Genomic DNA, 18,934 nt, shown 5'->3' on the forward strand with positions numbered 1-18,934 from the left:
GCTTTTCCCTCTGCTCTCATCGCAGTCTTGTCTCACAAAACCGTCGGTTAGCATTAGCTTCTACCGCCAAGATGTGTGCCTATTTGCAATGTGCAGGAACCGAAAAAAACGACATTTATTCAGTCACAGACGCGCCGTGTTGTGTGCCTGGAGCAGTTAGCGCGCTTCTCGTTCAATTCCAAGCAACCTTCAAGTCCAGCAAGACTCCTTCAAGCTCATCAACAAACCCGACCAAACCAAAGCAACGTGCCACAATAACCATTACCCGTCAACGTTCTGACACGGGTTTTATAGGCCGCAATGCTCTTTCAGTTGATCTGCGTCCATTTTTTTCGCTAAATTACTCCAAAATAACCACTAAGTCCCCTGCCCCAAGCCTCTCAGTAATAATTCGGGGTGCGAAATTTACCTTTGCGTCGACACACATGGCGTTCTCCGTCTCACAACACTGTACGATTACAGGAAACGGCTAGGGAAGAGCAGGAACTAACATTCTTGCCAAGCGAGAGCGTACAAAGCCTGCCTCGCGGCTCGAGCTGAGCTGTGATAGGTCGGGTGTCCGCCGAGCCGGAAGCACGCGACAACCTCATTGGGTTAAATTGCGTGTCATTCAAAGCCCTCACAGCCGTTAGGCGGGATGTGAGCTGTAGTTTGGTTGAGAAACAATAAATGCGGCCTAGCTGAGATCATTTGACTGAGTGATCTTCGGAACTGCTGCTTTTCAGCCATCGATGCTAACAAGAAAAGGTGTTTATATGTTTATATTTTTCACTATGACCGAGTGTTTTAATTTAATTTAATGATTTAATGATACAGCGCCGGTTTTGCTGTATTTTATTACACACGGTGTAAAATATGCTGACTTTGATCTTGACCGTTCAGCGTAGGCCTCACGCGCAATAATTTTTATTAAAATAGCATCTACATATGACTTTGATACGTTTACGTTTACATTTTTTTTACCTTACATGTGTCTGGGCGGCAGTGAAATGATGCTCACTCATTTCACAAAATTGGTGAATTAGCTCCCCCTTGTGACCAAAACACATACGAATATTAGCGCCATTGTGTCACATTCATGCAATAATAATACACTGTTTGGGGCTTCCCGGCTACCGTAGGTCGTGCTGCGTTGAGGAGCGCAGTTCACCGGAAATTCAGACAAATTATATACTAGAGGAATATTTATCAGGTTATACTATCTGGCTCTATTTATTTTTTTCCCTTGCTTCTCAATTTTCAGGATATATTAGTAAATGAATGAATGAAATGAAACCGGAATACCCGGAGAAAACCCACGCATGCACGGGGAGAACATGCATACTCCACACAGAGATGGCCGAGGGTGGAATTGAACCCTGGTCTCCTAGCTGTGAGGTCTGCACGCTAACCACTAGACCACCATGCCGCCTTCGAACGCCCATAAAAATGTTTATTTTTGCCACACGGCTCGTTACTCCCCTTTAAAGTCCTCCTGTTAGCTTGATGTTGACATTCACCTCTGATTTCGCACCAACATTTGCAATAAAAGGGACTGTTGTATGTATTCGATTAGATTCCACAACCCTTCCTGCTTCAATATGCTTCATATGTTTCATTTCTGGGCGGCACGGTGGTCGAGTGGTTAGCGCGCAGACCTCACAGCTAGGAGACCAGGGTTCAATTCCACCCTCGACCATCTATGTGTGGAGTTTGCATGTTCTCCCCGGGTTTTCTCCGGGTACTCCGGTTTCCTCCCACATTCCAAAAACATGCTAGGTTAATTAGCGACTCCAAATAGTCCATAGGTATGAATGTGAGTATGAATGGTTGTTTGTCTATATGTGCCCTGTGATTGGCTGGCCACCAGTCCAGGGTGTACCCCGCCTCTCGCCCGAAGACAGCTGGGATAGACTCCATCACACCCCCCGCGACCCTTGTGAGGAAAAGCGATAGAAAATGAATGAATGAATGTTTAATTTTTGCGTCTCGTAGTTTCGGTGGTGTGTTCAAGGACTGCCAAATATCAAGATTAGATCATAATAACTCCCATGTAACCTCCAGCACCCTTGCAAGGGGGCAGAGCTGGTCCAGTGGAAGCATCTGCACTCAGTCAGTCATGGATCTTAAGCTAGCATAGCATTTGCTATTAAAATAATTCACATTTTAGACTCAAATCATTTACCTGCTCGCTGATTTGACTTATTTATGATAAAGTATAACATACTTTACTTGCAACAGCCCAAAAATATCAATGAGATACATAGAAAGTGACAGTAAGTCCAGCATTAATACCACTTTAGCTGCATTAATATGACTCGGCGTATTAACGTCTGGCTTAAAAAATACTCAAAATGCGTATGATATGAGTACGATTCACATTAAACGACCGTGATGATAAACCAAGCGAGCATAAGTGACTCCATGTGACAGTAGACCACTTTTCCACCATGGCAGCCCTGCAGAGAAAAGCCTTGATGCTCGCCAGTGGCTCCATCTGTCTGCGGCGCTCCGAGTAAAGTACATTTGCGTACTCTCTGCCCCGTGCCGCTCCGCTTGGTCCACGCCAACGCCAACTCTGCTGGTGGGAGCTATATTTACAAACAGCTGCTGTGGCGATGGCTAGAGAAGCCGTGCGAGGGAGGCGGGATAATATTTAGCCTGATCTGTGATCTGTTTACAAGCATTGTAAATAACATTGCATGCAAATGTATTGCCCGTTTTATATGTTTTTATTTCAATATGGCTTCTTTTTGGAAATGTCTGATGCAGGCATAAACATCATGTGGAGCACAGCACTTCATTTTAAACATTAATAGGGGAAAAAAAGGCTTACTTGCAAAGAAACCCACAATGCACAGGGTTAACTTTATAAATTGCACAAATCCGATATCAGCTATACATAATCACGAAGTAGTTACACGTTGACAGTTTTTCTCGATTGTTTAAACACATTTTCTGAAAGGATGCCTCATATTCTCAGAACTCTACACACAAATCCAAATCCAAAAAACACAACTCAATTCTCCTGCAAAATGAAACTTTACATCCAAAACAGTCTTCATTCTTCTCAAAATGGTGTTTTGTCTCCAAATAACGCACACAAACCACTATACGAACAAACATTTATCATCATATTCATCATGACTCGGACCTTTTTGTGTTCAGTGTGACACTTCTTGCAAAATATTTTTGAATTTTTGGGGTTTTTTTGTATTTTTTTTTGACTCAGAACACAATTTTTTTTAAATTTTTCACAGAAAAACAATGTACGAAGTGTTCATCACAGCCAACACAAAGTTCCACATACAGTGGTCTGCATCTAAAGGTATACAGCTTCAGTTCAAGAAATAATAATAATAATAATAATAATAATAATAATAATAATAAACCTCCCTCATTGTTAGACTGCTAATTGTAAAAACATGTGCCAGGTGTTTAGCCATGTGATGAGTCAGTGTGAATAATAGGAATATTAATTTGACTGTTTTTAGTGGCATAGTGTTTTTTTTAGTTTAATTTTTAAAATAATTTCATATTTTTGATTTTTTACAATTTATTCCATGTTTTTTCATGCGTTTTTTTTTTAGTATTTTTCAATTAAATTATTTTTAGGATTTCCTAATGTTTTTTTTTTACATTTATTTAAGTCATTTTTGTTTTTTTTTCCAAAGCTACATGGCCCTGTGTGAACAACATGATTGCCCCTTGAAGCTAATAACTGGTTGGGCCACCAACCAGCAACTGCAGCAACTGCAATCAAGTGTTTGGATAACTTGCAAGAAGTCTCTTACAGCGCTGTGGAGGAATTTTGCAGAATTGTTGTCATTCAGCCACATTGGAGGTCACCCTTAGCGGCAACAACTGCAATCAAGCGTTTGGGATAACTTGCAATGAGTCTCTTACAGCGCTGAGGAGGAATTTTGCAGAATTGTTGTCATTCAGCCATATTGTAGGCCACCCTTAGCGGCAACAACTGCAATCAAGCGTTTGGGATAACTTGCAATGAGTCTCTTATAGCGCTGTGGAGGAATTTTGCGGAATTGTTGTCATTCAGCCACATTGGAGGCCACTCTTAGCAGCAACAACTGCAATCAAGCGTTTGGGATAACTTGCAATGAGTCTCTTACAGCGCTGTGGAGGAATTGTAAAAATGTATGACAGGTGTTTACCCATGTGATGAGTCAGTGTGAATAATAGGAATATTAATTTGACTGTTTTGAGTGGCATAGTGTTTTTTTTTTTGTGAAAAGAAGTTTACTTCATGAAAATTGTGCCAAAATTCAAAGAATTGTGTGTAGTGTTTTGAAAAAAAAGTGTGTTGTAGATCTGCAGTGTGAGTGTAAAGCAGGAATTGGTGCTTATAGTTTAGCAGACTTTGGTTCATGGAGTTGGTGCATTGGTTCTATGTTGTGGTCATTGTGTCTCAGGCATCACAAATTGTGTGTAAACAATCGAGGAAAAACCTGTAAGCAAAGCATCTTATACTCTGTCAAGGAATATTCAGCCTCACATGCACTGTGATCGTTCGTTCATCTCCGTTTTCTTCACAGGGGGAAGACCAGAAACCCGGAAAAGGTGGAGTACTTCCATCCTCCCATGAGGTTACCCCTCTCCAGTCGTAAGTAGGCCTTGTCGCCTTTCTCCATAATCACCAACCCGGCGTTAGTGGCCGCTTCTCTGGTCACATCCTGGTCCCCGGCAAAGGCTGAAATCATGGGCCAGCCGTTTACCATCAAGCTAACCTGTAAGAAACGAGATTTCGGTGCATCATTCACCTTTGCAGTGATACCGTATCAATACAGTGTATTACTCAGCAAGCACTTACCTGAATAGTCTGTCTGTTGTAGGCCTTGACAACGTGGAAGTTGAAGCTGTAAACACCTCGTCTCGGTGCCAGGAAGACACTGCTCTCCTGATCAAAATGACTGCCCACGTTCACCAGGATCTGAATTCACGGGCATGAAAGGACGGAGGATGGATAACAGGAAAGGGTGAAAATGCCACACGAACGCTGCCAAGGCTGTGTAGGTTAGAACAATCATCGCAAAAAGGGCAACAACTTGCATTTACTCGCATGAAATGTACTTCTAATTCTTATCACTGCATGGAGTACTAGTGTTATTTTTCTATTGGTTGAAATGATACCAATGTTCCAGATCAGGGGTTCTCAAATGGTCTCAACCTGAGATCCACATTTTCACCCACTTTTTATTTTTTACACTTTAAGGCATTTTAGTATATTTTTTTAAATAATTTAATCGAAGTCATGAAATTATTGTACAGATTTATTTAGGTCATTTAAATTTTTTGCACATTTATTTACGTCATTTTTGTTTTTTTTACACATTTTATTCATGTTTTATTTTATTAAATTTTTAATATTAAATTTTTTTTTCATGTTTTTTTTGTAGTATTTTTGTGACTTCAATTAAATTAATTTTATGATTTCCTAATGTTTTTTTTTACATTTATTTAAGTCATTTTTGTTTTTTTTTCCAAAGCTACATGGCCCTGTGTGAACAACATGATTGCCCCTTGAAGCTAATAACTGGTTGGGCCACCAACCAGCAACTGCAGCAACTGCAATCAAGCATTTGGCATAACTTGCAATGAGTCTCTTACAGCGCCGTGGAGGAATTTTGCAGAATTGTTGCCATTCAGCCACATTGGAGGCCACCCTTAGCGGCAACAACTGCAATCAAGCATTTGGGCTAACTTGCAATGAGTCTCTTACGCCGCTGAGGAGGAATTTTACAGAATTGTTGTCATTCAGCCACATTGGAGGCTTTTCCAGCATAAAGTACCTTTTTAAAGTTAGGACCTGGACTAGGCCACTCCAAAGTTTTCATTTGGTTTTTCTTCAGCCATTCAGAGGTGGACTTGCTGGTGTGTTTTGGATCATTGTCCTGCCGAAGAACCCAAGTTGGTTTCAGTTTGAGGTCACCAACAGATGGCCGGACATTCTCCTTTATCACAGCAAGTCTTCCAGGTCCTGAAGCAGCAAAACAGCCATAGACCATCACGCTACCACCACCATATTTTACTTTTCAGGTCATGCCACAGCATCTCAATAGGATTCAGGTCAAGACTTTGGATCATTGTCCTGCTGAAGAACCCAAGTTGGTTTCAGCTTGAGGTCACCAACAGATGACCGGACTGTAGAATTAATGGTTCCATTTATCACAGCAAGTCTTCCAGGTCCTGAAGCAGCAAAACCATCACACTACCACCACCATATTTTACTGTTGTTTTTCTGAAATGCCAGATATAATGGGACACACACCTTCCAAAAACTTCAACTTTTGTCTCCTCAGACCACAGAGTATTTTCCCAAATGTTCTTCTTGTTCAGCAGTGGTTCTGGTCTTGGGACTTGTTTTTGCCAAGTGTCTTTCTTATGGTGGAGTCATGAACACTAGCCTTAACTGAGGCAAGTAAGGCTCATTTGGATGTTGTTGTGGGGCCTTTTGTGACCTCCTTTATGAGTCATATATGTGCTCTTGGGAACATTTTGGTCGGCCGGCCACTCCTGGGAAGTTTAACCACTGGCAAGTGAGGCCTGCAGTTCTTAGGATGGTGTTGTGGGGTCTTTTGTGACCTCTTGGATGAGTCATCACTGTGCTTGTGGGGTCATTTTGGGAAGGTTCACCACTGTTCCATGTTTTGGCCATTTGTGGATAATGACTCTCACTGTGGTTGGCTGGAGTCCCAAAGCTTTAGAAATGTCTTTATAACCTTTTCAAGCCTGATAGAGCTCAATTATTTTCAGTTTTAACAGTCGGGATAACGACTATTCACACGGGGGTCATGTAGGTTTGGATTTTTTTCCTCATTTCCTCTTTTCCTCTACATTTAAGTGTGATGTTTTCTGCAGAAAAATAATCAATTTTTGCAGATTTTAAAAAATGAGCTAATTTTTATGACCAAAAATTAGCATGGAATCACTAAAACTTGATATTAAATGTGTCTAATTCAGCAGATACTCAAGAGTTTTGCAAGCAAGGGAATCAAACATGCAGACAACGTACGTTATCAAAGTAGATAATCATGGTGCGGTTGCTCATATCCGTAGGCTCGTGGTTGGTCTGGCGACTGGCGGAGAAGGCGACCCGGCCGCTGCCCGATCGTACCGACATACCCAGAGCGTTCCCGGCTGGTTCGGATGACGGCGTGGAGTCGCAGACCACCAGACATTTCCCTTCAAGAATGATGGGTTCTGTGTCATTCTGTGCCTCGGACCCCCGTGGACCCCACAGCAGCATCAGCAGCGTCATGGCCAGAAGTACGGTAAGGTCAACTGGATGCATGATTGAAGCTTGAATTGTTGTTGAATTAAAAAAAAATAGTACTTCTTAGCTTTCAGATGTAGACGTAAATAACCGAGGTCATTTTTTTTCTTCGTTTTAAAAAAAAAAAAGTATCTTTGACGTCAGTCAGGCCGTTGTCGGTCTTCTCAAATTGGCTTCCTCAGCAAAAAAGCCCTGACAAGGCGGATGGAGAGTATCTGGGGATGAGAAGAATTTGACAAGATGAGCAAAAAGCTCGTTCGGAGAGATGCATAGATTTGACAACACGAGCAGAAGGATGCAGGACCCAGGCAGTGGCGGCGGCGGGGGGGACAAAGAGCGAGGGGGTGGAGGGAGGAACAACTCCACTGAGTGACCATCTGTCTTTTACACGTATACCTCCTTCCCACTTCACGCCGCCCGACATGCATTTCCTTGCACCTTCACGCTTGTGAATGCCTTTTTTCTTCGCTCAAACCAGTTGAACATTTGTAAACATTACGCTCAAAACTACTTTTCATATGACAACTTTTTTTTTTTAAAACATGCTCTATATTTATGAATATTATTGCAAAAAAAAACATACACACCTGTATCACATTGAGGAACCTCGCATTCCATACTCATCTTCTCGTCTCCTCATCATTCCACACAACAACAATCAAGTCAGATCCGAGCCAAGTCAGATGACGGTGATGTGATGATCTCTCTCTCTTTGTATCGCTAGCTCGCTCCGCCACCCCCACTTTTTTTTTTTTCCCTCCGCCTCTCTCGTTTTCTCTCTTCTTCTACATCCACCCACCATCCATCGCAGGGAAAAATTCAAAACATAAAGTAATTGAGTATGAGTGATTTCAAAGAAAAGAACCTTGAGTGCAATGCAACTTTTTTTTTTTTTTTTTAATGTGAAGGACGGTTGGTTTATTGAAAAGAAGAGGAGACTCGCTGGCTGCGTACCATCTTATACAAAATGTAGTGTTATGTTATGTATATTCTTTGGTTAGTCTGCAACATGCGGATCATTTATTTCAATATATCAAGTACTGATACGGCGGTCTAGTGTTTAGCGTGCAGACCTCACAGCTAGGAGACCCGAGTTCAATCCCACCCTCGGCCATCTCTGTGTGGAGTTTGCATGTTCTGCGTGGGTTTTCTCCGGGTACTCCGGTTTCCTCCCACATTCTAAAAACATGCTAGGTTAATTGGCGACTCCAAATTGTCCATAGGTATGAATGTGAGTGTGAATGGTTGTTTGTCTATATGTGCCCTGTGATTGGCTGGCCACCAGTCCAGGGTGTACCCCGCCTCTCGCCCGAAGACAGCTAGGATAGGCTCGAGCACCCCCCCCCCCCCGACCCTCGTGAGGAAAAAGCGGTAGAAAATGAATGAATGAATAATAATTATTTCAATATATAATGTATTGATACGGCGGTATAGTGTTTAGCGTGCAGGCCTCACAGCTAGGAGACCCGAGTTCAATCCCAACCTCGGTAGTTTATTCTTTTTTTTTTTGGGCCTTTTTCATATTCTGGAAATAAAATGAATTAATTATGAATGAGATACACTGAGATACACTTGTTATTAATTTTTTCCCAAAGGGCAGACAAGAACCAAAATAGTAGCAACATATATACTGAAAACAATAATATAAGTAATAATAAATTATTTAAATAAATGAATAAATCAATGAAATTGTACATGAATGAACATTGTACATAAATTATTTTGATTCAAAATAAACCTTTTTGGGGCCACGCAGGCCACACAGCTAGGAGACCCGAGTTCGATTCCACCCTCGGCCATCTATGTGTGGAGTTTGCATGTTCTCCCCGTGCATGCGTGGGTTTTCTCCGTTTACTCCGGTTTTACTCCCATTCCTCCCATATTCCAAAAACATGCTAGGTTAATTAGCGACTCCAAATTGTCCATAGGTATGAATGTGAATGGATGAATGAAATCATTAAATTGTATATGAATATCATGGAAGTAATGTTTTGATATGCAGCTGTGCGGCCTGGCCAGGGAGGTGCAGTGGTACTCACAAACACATCATACAAGCACCAGTACAGCTCCTTATATGTGGCAGCCCGCCATAAATACATTTGGACCGCCACAGATAAATTTGGCGCTACTCTTTTTTTTTTATTAGAAAGGCATTATAATAGACGCCACACACGGTTAGTGGTTAGCGCGCGGACCTCACAGCTAGGAGACCAGGGTTCAATTCCACCCTCAGCCATCTCTGTGTGGAGTTTGCATGTTCTCCCCGTGCATGCGTGGATTTTTCTCCGGGTACTCCTCCTCCTTCCTCCCACATTCCAAAAATATTCCAAATTGTCCATAGGTATGAATGTGAGTGTGAATGGTTGATTGTCTATATGTGCTCTGTGATTGGCTGGCCACCAGTCCAGGGTGTACCCCGCCTCTCGCCTCCTGAAGACAGCTGGGATAGGCTCCAGCACCCCCACGACCCTCGTGAGGTAACTATAGGGGTGTTATTTTATGTCTAGAGGGCTCTAATCATGTTAAAAAAAACACATTTAGAAGGTGGTCAACAGGTTTTCTATCCTCTAACTGAAAATATCGTATTTATAAATCAGGAATCCTACTTCACTGAAACTGACCTACCAGGGTCTGGAACCGATTAACCACCATAAACGTAAGCGTGTAGTCAGTGTATCAAATGAAAGAATCCCCCAGGCTACTGGTATGTGTTATTTTATTTTCTCTTACGTCCACTATATTGGGTAATAGGAGTGTAAAGGTAACTACAGGGGTGTTATTTTATGTGTGGAGGGCTCTCATCATGTTTAAAAAGTCGTTAATTATAAATTGTTCATGTATATCACAAAGCTTAGATGCAGTTTTTTTCTTTAAATACATGTCCTTACAAGTCCTTGCCTTAGACTTTAATGATAGAAATACAACTGTTGAGCTCAGACTTATAAAGTCCAAAGCCCAAGCACACTGGCTGAGTAAACGTGGTCCAGAAAGTGTGAACGTGGGTTAGGTTGCCTGATGGTCCTACTTCAGAGAAAGTGACGGTGCCGGCGCTGTAGTCCACAGCCACGGCCACGCGGTTGCCAGTCATTTTGTATGCGAGGCGGGTTTTCTTGCGGTTATGCCAAGCGGCCAGCTTCCTGTCGTGTTGCTGGGTCAGACTCCATGACACCTGGATATGAAAAGAAAATGTCTTAAGCTTTGGAGCATTTAACATTAGCGTGATAGCATGCTAGAGTGAGCACACGAGCATTTTTTAGCACTATCATTCTCAGTATTAGCATGCTAATGTTAGTACGCTAACAATTATACAAACATTTTCTGCAATTTTAATGAATATGAATGTAACGAACAAATGAACGTTTACCCATAGCGCTATCATGCTAGGTGTTAGCATGTTAATGTTAACATGCTAACAATTATATTAACATTTTTAACACTACACTTACACAACACTACACTTACACACACAATACAAATCCTTGGCGCTATCATGCTCGGTGTTAGCATGTTAATGTTAGCATGTTATTGTTAATATGCTAACAATTATATTAACATTTTTAACACTGCACTTACACAACACTACACTTACACACACAATACAAACCCTTAGCGCTATCATGCTAGGTGTTAGCATGTTAATGTTAGCATGTTAATGTTAACATGCTAACAATTTTATTAACATTTTTAACACTACACTTACACAACACTACACTTACACAATACAAACCCATAGCGCTATCATGCTACGTGTTAGCATGTTAATGTTAACATGCTAACAATTATATTAAAATTTTTAACACTACACTTACACAACACTACACTTACACACACAATACAAACCCTTAGCACTATCATGCTCGGCGTTAGCATGCTAATGTTAGTACGCTAACAATTATACAAACATTTTCTGCAATTTTAATGAAGATGAACATAACAAACTAATGGACGTTTACCCTTAGCCCTTAGTGCTATCATTCTAGGTGTTAGCATGTAACAATTATATTAACATTTTTAACACAACACTTACACAACACTACACTTACACAATACAAACCCTTAGCGCTATCATGCTAGGTGTTAGCATGGTAACATTAGCATGTTAGCATTCTTTAAGTCATTCAAACTTTTCCATGGCATGTTTTCATGGTCAGGGAATCAAAATAGGTCTTTTATTATTCACTCACAACAGGCTCGTAGCCATTATGATCATAATCATCATAATAATATTCTTCAAAATTCAAAATAATTCTTTGATTATTGGGTAATATGAGTGTAAAGGTTAATAAATGTCATGTCAAGAGGGCTCTAATATTCATAAAAAGTGTATATAGAAAGCTATAAACAGGTTTTCCATGCCCTGACTATGAAAAAAATGCATTTATTAATATTGAATCATACTTCTTAGAAATTCACTTATCGCTCTGGTTTGATACCAATTAACCGCGATAAACAAGTCGGATTATTGTACGTACCGTGTTGTTGCCGAAAGCATTGCCCTCCTTTCCTTTCCGTCCTATACTCCGATAGCAGACGGCGATATCCCAGAATCCCTCAGCTTCCATCTCCCAATAGTGAGTCCCAGCCGTGAAACTCTGAACCGTGAGAACCTGCGGCCAGTGGTCGAAACGTTCAGGGTGGACCGCAAGTGGCAGACGACCTTTTAGCCTAGTGACCAACTGCAGGTCATCCGAGACGCACAGAAGAGGATGAGCAGTGTTGCTGTCCAGAGTCAGAGGACTCGTTACTGCGGTCACGGGAAGAACCAGTGAATACACCGTCATGACGGCTTTTTGATTACACAATGCCGAAAAAGGAGGCGGACAAGTGTCGTTACTCACGCAGCTCCCTCTTGAGTTCACTGAGGCAGCGGAGAGTGGCGGTGATAAACTCTCGATATTTGACCTCCATGTCCTCCAGAATGTGCTTTCTGTCCAAACTGACTGGTTCTGGCGTGAAAAGCGGACTGTTTAGGTCAGGTAGTAACCTACAAAACAAGAATACACACACATGAGTAGTTCATTTCAGCTCTTTAATGCGAAGTGCATGGAGCCTCACTTACAACTTCATCTAGGGCAGGGGTCTCAAACACGCGGCCCGCGGGTCAAATGTGGCCCGCAGGACACTAGTTTGAGCCTATCCCAGCTGTCTTCAGGCGAGAGGCGGGTACACCCTGGACTGGGGCCAGCCAATCACAGGGCACATATAGACAAACAACCATTCACACTCAAATTCATACCTATGGACAATTTGGAGTCGCTAATTAACCTAGCATGTTTTTGGAATGTGGGAGGAAACGAGAGTACCCAGAGAAAACCCACGCATGCACGGGGAGGACATGCAAACACAGAGATGGCCGATGGTGGAATTGAACCCTTGTCTCCTAGCTGTGAGGTCTGTGCGCTAACCACTAGTCCACCGTGCTTTTTGAGTACTTTTAACCAATATGTTTTGATTAAATTGAACTATGGCTATATTAAGTAACATTAACATTAAAAACATAGTTTACATAGACGGCACGATGTGGTTAGACCTCACAGCTAGGAGACCAGGGTTCAATTCCACCCTCGGCCATCTCTGTGTGGAGTTTGCATGTTCTCCCCGTGCATGCATGGGTTTTTTTCCGGGTACTCCAGTTTCCTCCCACATTCCAAAAAAAACATGCTAGGTTAATTAGCGACTCCAAATTGTCCATAGGTATGAATGTGAGTGTGAATGGTTGTTTGTCTATATGTGCCCTGTGATTGGCTGGCCACCAGTCCAGGGTGTACCTGATACATGTTTGTATCAGGTGCACCTTTTGGGTGTTAAGTTGCTATGTGATGAATTTAGTGCTGTTGGTAGTGACAACATCATAACTGTCACTGTACACTGGTATGTTTGCACATTTACACATTTGGCACCTAGACCTCATAGCTAGGAGACCTGAGTTCAATTCCACCCTCGGCCATCTCTGTTTGGAGTTTGCATGTTCTCCCTGTGCATGCATGGTTTTTCTCCGGGTACTCCGGTTTCCTCCCACATTCCAAAAACATGCTAGGTTAATTAGCGACTCCAAATTGTCCATAGGTATGAATGTGAGTGTGAATGGTTGTTTGTCTATATGTGCCCTGTGATTGGCTGGCCACCAGTCCAGGGTGTACCCCGCCCCTCGCCTGAAGACAGCTGGGATAGGCTCCAGCACCCCTGACCCTCTGCCTGACCCTTGCCTATCTAGGCAAGTTAGCTTTCCCTCAAACATTTCCTGGAAGCCATTGCTCACAGTGAAATATGTATCGGTCGGAAAAGTGGAACAAGCATACTCGGTCCCCTTTAAATGTGACAAAAGTGCAAAAAAAAAATTTACATAAATATATTGAACTGTACTTACAATTCCATACAGTGGATAGCATTGTAACCTTATTTCCTAACACACCTCAAACACAACACATCTCTTCATCAATACAGTAACAAACACTGCAACTGAATGGGAATCAAAACCGTATGTTAGGCTACTGACTTACTTTGTGTCATCAGACTGAAAGGCCTGTGGGAAGGACACTGATTATTACAACACTCAAACTATACATCACTATAAATAAAAGTGCTGTTTAAGGTCGACGTCTAATACAGTACGGACTAATTCCTTACCCAGATGAGCAGGAAGGGGTCCGTCTCTTCCAACAGCGAGGCCAAGTAGTGCTGGATGTTCATCGTCTGGCTCAGGTCCTCCCTCACTTTGGAGCAGTCTTCATGCACACGCTCCATGATTTGATCCCTGTCCTTCTTAGTGATCTCTATTAGCGCCTCCATCAGTTTCTCCACTTGGACCTGAAGGTCTGAGCCCAGGCGCTTCACTTGGGTATTTTCCTCCACCAGAGAATCCTTAATTAGAAGTACTGTGTTACTTTGATATCATACCGTTGGAATTCTTATTCATTTCTTCAATACTGTGCTTTTGATTCAGTACCCTGAAAATTTGCGGGTTTTTGGTCCAAAATAGTATTTTTTTTTCTCCAAAAGTGGGCATTTTTTTCTGCAGAAAGCATCTCATTCACCTTAAAACAATAATACATTTAAAATGTACAGCAAATATGTACTACTGTTATGTTTTTATGCTTCACTGATCATGTTTTTTCATCAAGCACTGAGATTTCACAGTCCTTGAATGCACCATAAAGTAAAGAGATTTTGAAGAAAGAAGGTTATGGTACTGGAACTGAATCTACTATAATGTTATTGCAAATGTTGATCTGAAATTGGAGCTTATCAAGCCAGCAGAAGGGTTTGGAGTCAGGAGGAGCGAGCAAGCTTTTTTTTTTTTAAAGACTTGATATTTTTAAAAAAAGATTAAAGACACACTTTTTTAATAAGAAAAGATTAAAATTAAGAAAAGTTTAAAAATATTAGTTAAAATACTTTTTAAAAATATTAAAAAGTTTAAAAATATTAGTTAAAATATATTTTTTTAATGTTATAAAGTTTAAAAATATTAGTTAAAATATTTTTTTAACTTTTCTTAAGTTTTTATCTTTTTAGTCCTATTTTATGCTCTTAGTCTTTAGCTTTTAACTCCAGTATTTCCTAAGGGGTTGGTCCTCCACACTGGGGGCTGTGTCGGGTCTGCTGAGGGGGTGCCATCCTTGGGTCCTTTCGACCCGGCCGGCTAGGGGTTCCTCCCTTTGATGTGGGGGTCTGCCCGTAATTGTAGGAATTGTTTTTCCTTTTAATTGTGGTAATTGTTTTTAATTCTGTAAAGCACTTTGTGTTGCGCTACAAATAAAGTTGATTTGATTTGATTGGTCTTAGCAGTATTAGCATTACTTGGTATTGGATCGACATCAGTATTACTCACAGCAATGGTAGAATCAATGTTGGCATAGTTTTTGAGAATTTGCTCTCCATTTTTTAGCTTCTCTTCCGACTTTCCAAGCAGCGTCTGAAGAATATCCTAAGGAAAACACACACGACATTATTGATTTCCTGCACAAACACAAATAAAAACATAATGTGGCTAGAAATATTTCAATATTGAACAAAGCAAAATTTGTTCTCAATCAGAAATCACTCCACACTCTTTATTGCTCTCTGGTTCTACCATATCTTACTTATTGTGTGGAAATATGGGCTAATAACTATGAAAGCAATCTTCACTTGCTAAATGTACTGCAAAAAAAGGTCAGTAAGGATAATTCATAATCCCGCCTACAGAGAACATACTAACTCCTTATTTCTGAAATCACAAATACTTCAACTTGCTGATATAGTTAATCTTCAAACAGCTAAAATAATGCATAAGGCTAAAAATAACCAATTAGCTAAAAATGTCATCCAATACTTCTCTACAAGAGAGGAGAAATATGATCTCAGGGAAGAACTACATTTAAATACAACACTTATATGCTAGGACTACGTTAAAAAGCCATAGCATTTCAGTATGTGGAATCAAACTATGGAATGGATTGAGTAAGACCCTCAAACAAATTAAAATTAAAATTAAACATTAATACGCAAACTATATTAGGAAAGCAGGAAGTGAACAAATGTAACAGTTACTGATTGTAATGTGGACAAAAAAATAAAATAAAAAAATTAAACTATATTAGGAAAGCAGGAAGTGAACAAATGTAACAGTTACTGATTGTCATATGGACAAAAAAAAATAATTAAAACAAACTTAAACTATATTTTGAAAGCAGGAAGTGAACAAATGTAACAGTTACTGATTGTAATATGGACAAAAAAAATGAAAAATTAAAAAAATTAAACTATATTAGGAAAGCAGGAAGTGAAGAAATGTAACAGTTACTGATTGTAATATGGACAAAAAAATAACAAATTAAAAAAAATTAAACTATATTAGGAAAGCAGGAAGTGAACAAATGTAACAGTTACTGATTGTAATGTGGACAAAAAAAATAAAAAAAAAAACTATATTAGGAAAGCAGGAAGTGAACAAATGTAACAGTTCCTGATTGTCATATGGATAAAAAAATAAAACAATTAAAACAAACTTAAACTATATTAGGAAAGCAGGAAGTGAAGAAATGTAACAGTTACTGATTGTAATATGGACAAAAAAAATGAAAAAAATTAATAAAAAAAACTTTAACTATATTTGGAAAGCAGGAAGTGAACAAATGTAACAGTTACTGATTGTAAAAGTACCAGATGGAGGGGTAGGATTTAATAAGCTTCCTACTCCTTTTGGTTATGTGGAACTGTGAACTGATTATGTGATGCATTCAATTGTAATCTGATGCATGTTCAAATGAAATAAAAGCCATTAAAAACATCCAAACAACACACCTTCAGATCCTCTTCCACCTGCCTCAGCCCCTTGACTTTATGCTGAGAATGGCTTCCCTCCAGCAGACAGTCGCCGCATATGTAAACCCTCTCGTCGGCGCAGTAGTAGCGGAACAATTCCGTGTGCGTGGGACACTTCCGCTGGGAAATGTCCCCCAGCGGCTCCACCAGCAAATGGCTGCTAAACGCCGGCCTGTCCAGGTGATGCCGGAGGTGCTCGGCACACAGAGACACCTCGCATCTCAGGCATGTCTTGACGGCGGCGTGGACCAGTCCTTCGTCCGCCTCGGGGGAGCAGCAGTCGCACAGCACTTCGCCGCGTTGCTCCACGCACTGGGGGCATGCAAAGTGACCTTTGCCCTCACCGTGGACGCTCCAGGCCTCGCGGGTGCACGCCGGACAGATGCTGTGACCGCAGGGGAGGGGGTGGGGTTTGCTAAAGATATCTCTGCAGACGGAGCAGGTCAGTTCTTCCGACACAGACGCCATAGTGATGTCCTCACGGTGTCCTAATAATGACAGTGCAGGAATACTACCATGGCTACTACCAATAGAATACTTAACAATGTAGAGACGGTTAGATTCCCGTGGTTCTTGGGTCTTGGTGTTACAAAGCCTGACAGGTTGCGATGGGATCAGGAGATCATCCTTGACAGCTTGTTAACCTCATTTACTGTAAGTAAGCTCATGCATGTCCAAGTACAAAGTCTTTCAGTTGAGTAGTATAGTACAGTATATACAGTATCTACATATACATATGGGGGTGGGAGGGGCATATATTCTCACCTGTTGTGCTGGTGTTTGCAGACAGAGGCCATCAGAACGCGACAAGTGGTCGATATGCTGACACAGGTCCTTAATCCCGGCAGCTGTAGGGTTTCCTTCGGTGTCTGCTTTAACCGTGTAGTCACATGACCAGGAGATGGGAGGAGGCTCACAAACAGTGACGCAGGTATGGTGCCATACTGCAAATGTTGGTATTGATCACATTACAGAGTAAATACAGGAAATTGATTTCAGGTGTGTGTCAGTCCAAAACACTTCATGCTGATTATTCACAAAATAGATAAGAAGCAGCTTCTAAGGGTTAAAACTCGAAGCTTTTAGTGCCAAATAATGGCTACTACCCTGAAAATGTGATACCGTATTGTTTACATTCACCGTCAATGCAACATGCTTATAATTGTCTATTTAGTGACATCTAGTGGCTCAATGGGTGTACAACACTTGTACTGGACATCATGGCATCATGGCGACAGCTCAAGTGAGAAGTCGTAAAGCCAATAATCTAATAATTATACTGAAACGTGATTAAAAATGTAATAATAACTTATATTTAATAGTGTTGCTAAAGTTTATTACTTTAATTGTGTATTTGTTCATGCACAATAAAATTAAATAAACCTCAAATATACATATTAAATACATAATATACATCTTAAATTAAGAAATACTATTTTTATGTATTTTTGCTCTATGATATTCTGTTGTGTTATATTGTTTTAGATTATTTATCTAACAAGTACAATTACATTTATTGAATACATATATATATGTATATACACACATATATATATACACATATACATACATACATATATATACATACATACATATATACACATACATACATACATATAAATATATAAATACACATAAATATATACATACATATATAGTATATTAGTATGTACTAAATAACTTATATGTTTTATAAGTTAAAATAACTTATATGTTCTATAAGTTATTTAAATTAGCCCTCATAATATTGTAAAAACAAAAAGAATGATTATGAGACTCAAATATTCGTCATATACCCGTGAGTCAGGGATATTTGAATCTTTGATTCCAGCCCCAGTGAGTCAGTGAAGCTCGAGTCCTTGTCGAGTACCCGAGTCAGTGAAACCCAAACTTTCACGAGTACCCATGAATCGGTGAATCTCGAGTCTTGTTCAGCCTTTGTATCTGTCAGTCCACTCAGACATCTTCATCAAGCACCCGGTCCCAGTGAGTCAGTGAAGCTCGAGTCTTTGTCGGGTACCCGAGTCAGTGAAACCCAAATTTTCATCAAGTACCCGTGAATCGGTGAAACTCAAGCCTTATTCAGCCTTCGTATCTGTCAGTCAGCTCTGACATCATCAAGCACCCGTGAGTCAGTGAAACCCAAACTTTCATCGAGTATCCGTGAGTCGGTGAATCTCGAGCCATGAATGAATCTCAGCTCTGACATCATCAAGCACCCGCGAGTCAGTGAAATGTGAGTCCCTGCGTACCTGTGAGTCTGGAGTGAAACTGGAGTCTTCCTCGTGTACCCATGAGTCAGTGAAATATGAATCTTGCCCATCAGTCAGGTGAAACTGGGATTCCCGTGCAGCACCT

At 40.7% G+C, this 18,934-nt stretch overlaps 3 protein-coding genes and 1 long non-coding RNA gene across 11 annotated transcripts in view; 1 reads left to right on the plus strand and 3 right to left on the minus strand.

Annotated features, from left to right (window-relative positions):
- Nucleotides 1–540, minus strand: part of chd8 (chromodomain helicase DNA binding protein 8) — a 30,073-nt gene extending 29,533 nt beyond the window's left edge. For all 3 annotated transcript variants that reach the window (XM_058069106.1, XM_058069105.1, XM_058069107.1), the window contains exon 1: nt 410–540. The gene's annotated coding sequence lies outside the window, so the exon portion shown is untranslated. The remainder of the gene's footprint in view (nt 1–409) is intronic.
- Nucleotides 471–8,521, plus strand: LOC131126499 (uncharacterized). 3 transcript variants are annotated; one of them, XR_009129169.1, is made up of 4 exons: nt 471–747; nt 4,533–4,600; nt 4,830–5,010; nt 7,054–8,521. It is a non-coding gene; the product is annotated as an uncharacterized LOC131126499 (long non-coding RNA). The 3 variants fall into 3 exon arrangements; XR_009129170.1 differs by having other exon boundaries at nt 4,830–5,006; XR_009129171.1 differs by having other exon boundaries at nt 4,830–4,973.
- cbln12 (cerebellin 12) lies at nt 1,912–8,535 on the minus strand. Its single transcript, XM_058069117.1, has 4 exons — nt 7,858–8,535; nt 7,010–7,485; nt 4,808–4,927; nt 1,912–4,724 (listed from the first exon to the last, which is right to left on the minus strand). Exons 2-4 carry the CDS (start codon nt 7,286–7,288, stop codon nt 4,527–4,529), a joined length of 597 nt encoding a protein of 198 aa, XP_057925100.1. The 5' UTR covers nt 7,289–7,485; nt 7,858–8,535; the 3' UTR covers nt 1,912–4,526.
- Nucleotides 8,536–8,652: 117 nt separating this feature from the next.
- The window catches only part of trim110 (tripartite motif containing 110), a 36,406-nt gene continuing 26,124 nt past the window's right edge, over nt 8,653–18,934 (minus strand). For 3 of the 4 annotated variants that reach the window (XM_058069113.1, XM_058069114.1, XM_058069116.1), the window contains 9 exons: nt 18,829–18,932; nt 17,342–17,520; nt 16,556–17,064; nt 15,102–15,197; nt 13,898–14,131; nt 13,771–13,793; nt 12,109–12,254; nt 11,743–12,014; nt 8,653–10,439 (listed from right to left, as the gene is read on the minus strand). In XM_058069113.1, the coding sequence (XP_057925096.1) occupies nt 10,170–10,439; nt 11,743–12,014; nt 12,109–12,254; nt 13,771–13,793; nt 13,898–14,131; nt 15,102–15,197; nt 16,556–17,044 (1,530 nt within the window). In that variant the 5' untranslated portion in view covers nt 17,045–17,064; nt 17,342–17,520; nt 18,829–18,932 and the 3' untranslated portion in view covers nt 8,653–10,169. Of the gene's footprint in view, nt 10,440–11,742; nt 12,015–12,108; nt 12,255–13,770; nt 13,794–13,897; nt 14,132–15,101; nt 15,198–16,555; nt 17,521–18,828; nt 18,933–18,934 lie in introns of all 4 variants that reach the window. The other variant, XM_058069115.1, reaches the window with a different exon arrangement.

Source organism: Doryrhamphus excisus, chromosome 3 (assembly GCF_030265055.1).
Source record: "Doryrhamphus excisus isolate RoL2022-K1 chromosome 3, RoL_Dexc_1.0, whole genome shotgun sequence".
NCBI classification, from domain to species: Eukaryota; Metazoa; Chordata; class Actinopteri; order Syngnathiformes; family Syngnathidae; genus Doryrhamphus; species Doryrhamphus excisus.

Coding starts and splice junctions, on each gene's coding strand:
- cbln12 (XM_058069117.1), bottom strand. CDS start 7,288: ATGCATCCAGTTGACCTTACCGTACTTCTGGCCATGACGCTGCTGATG. Junction 4,928..7,009: donor TGATTATCTACTTTGATAAC/GTACGTTGTCTG, acceptor CCGTGAATTCAG/ATCCTGGTGAACGTGGGCAG. Junction 4,725..4,807: donor ACAACAGACAGACTATTCAG/GTAAGTGCTTGC, acceptor CGTTTCTTACAG/GTTAGCTTGATGGTAAACGG.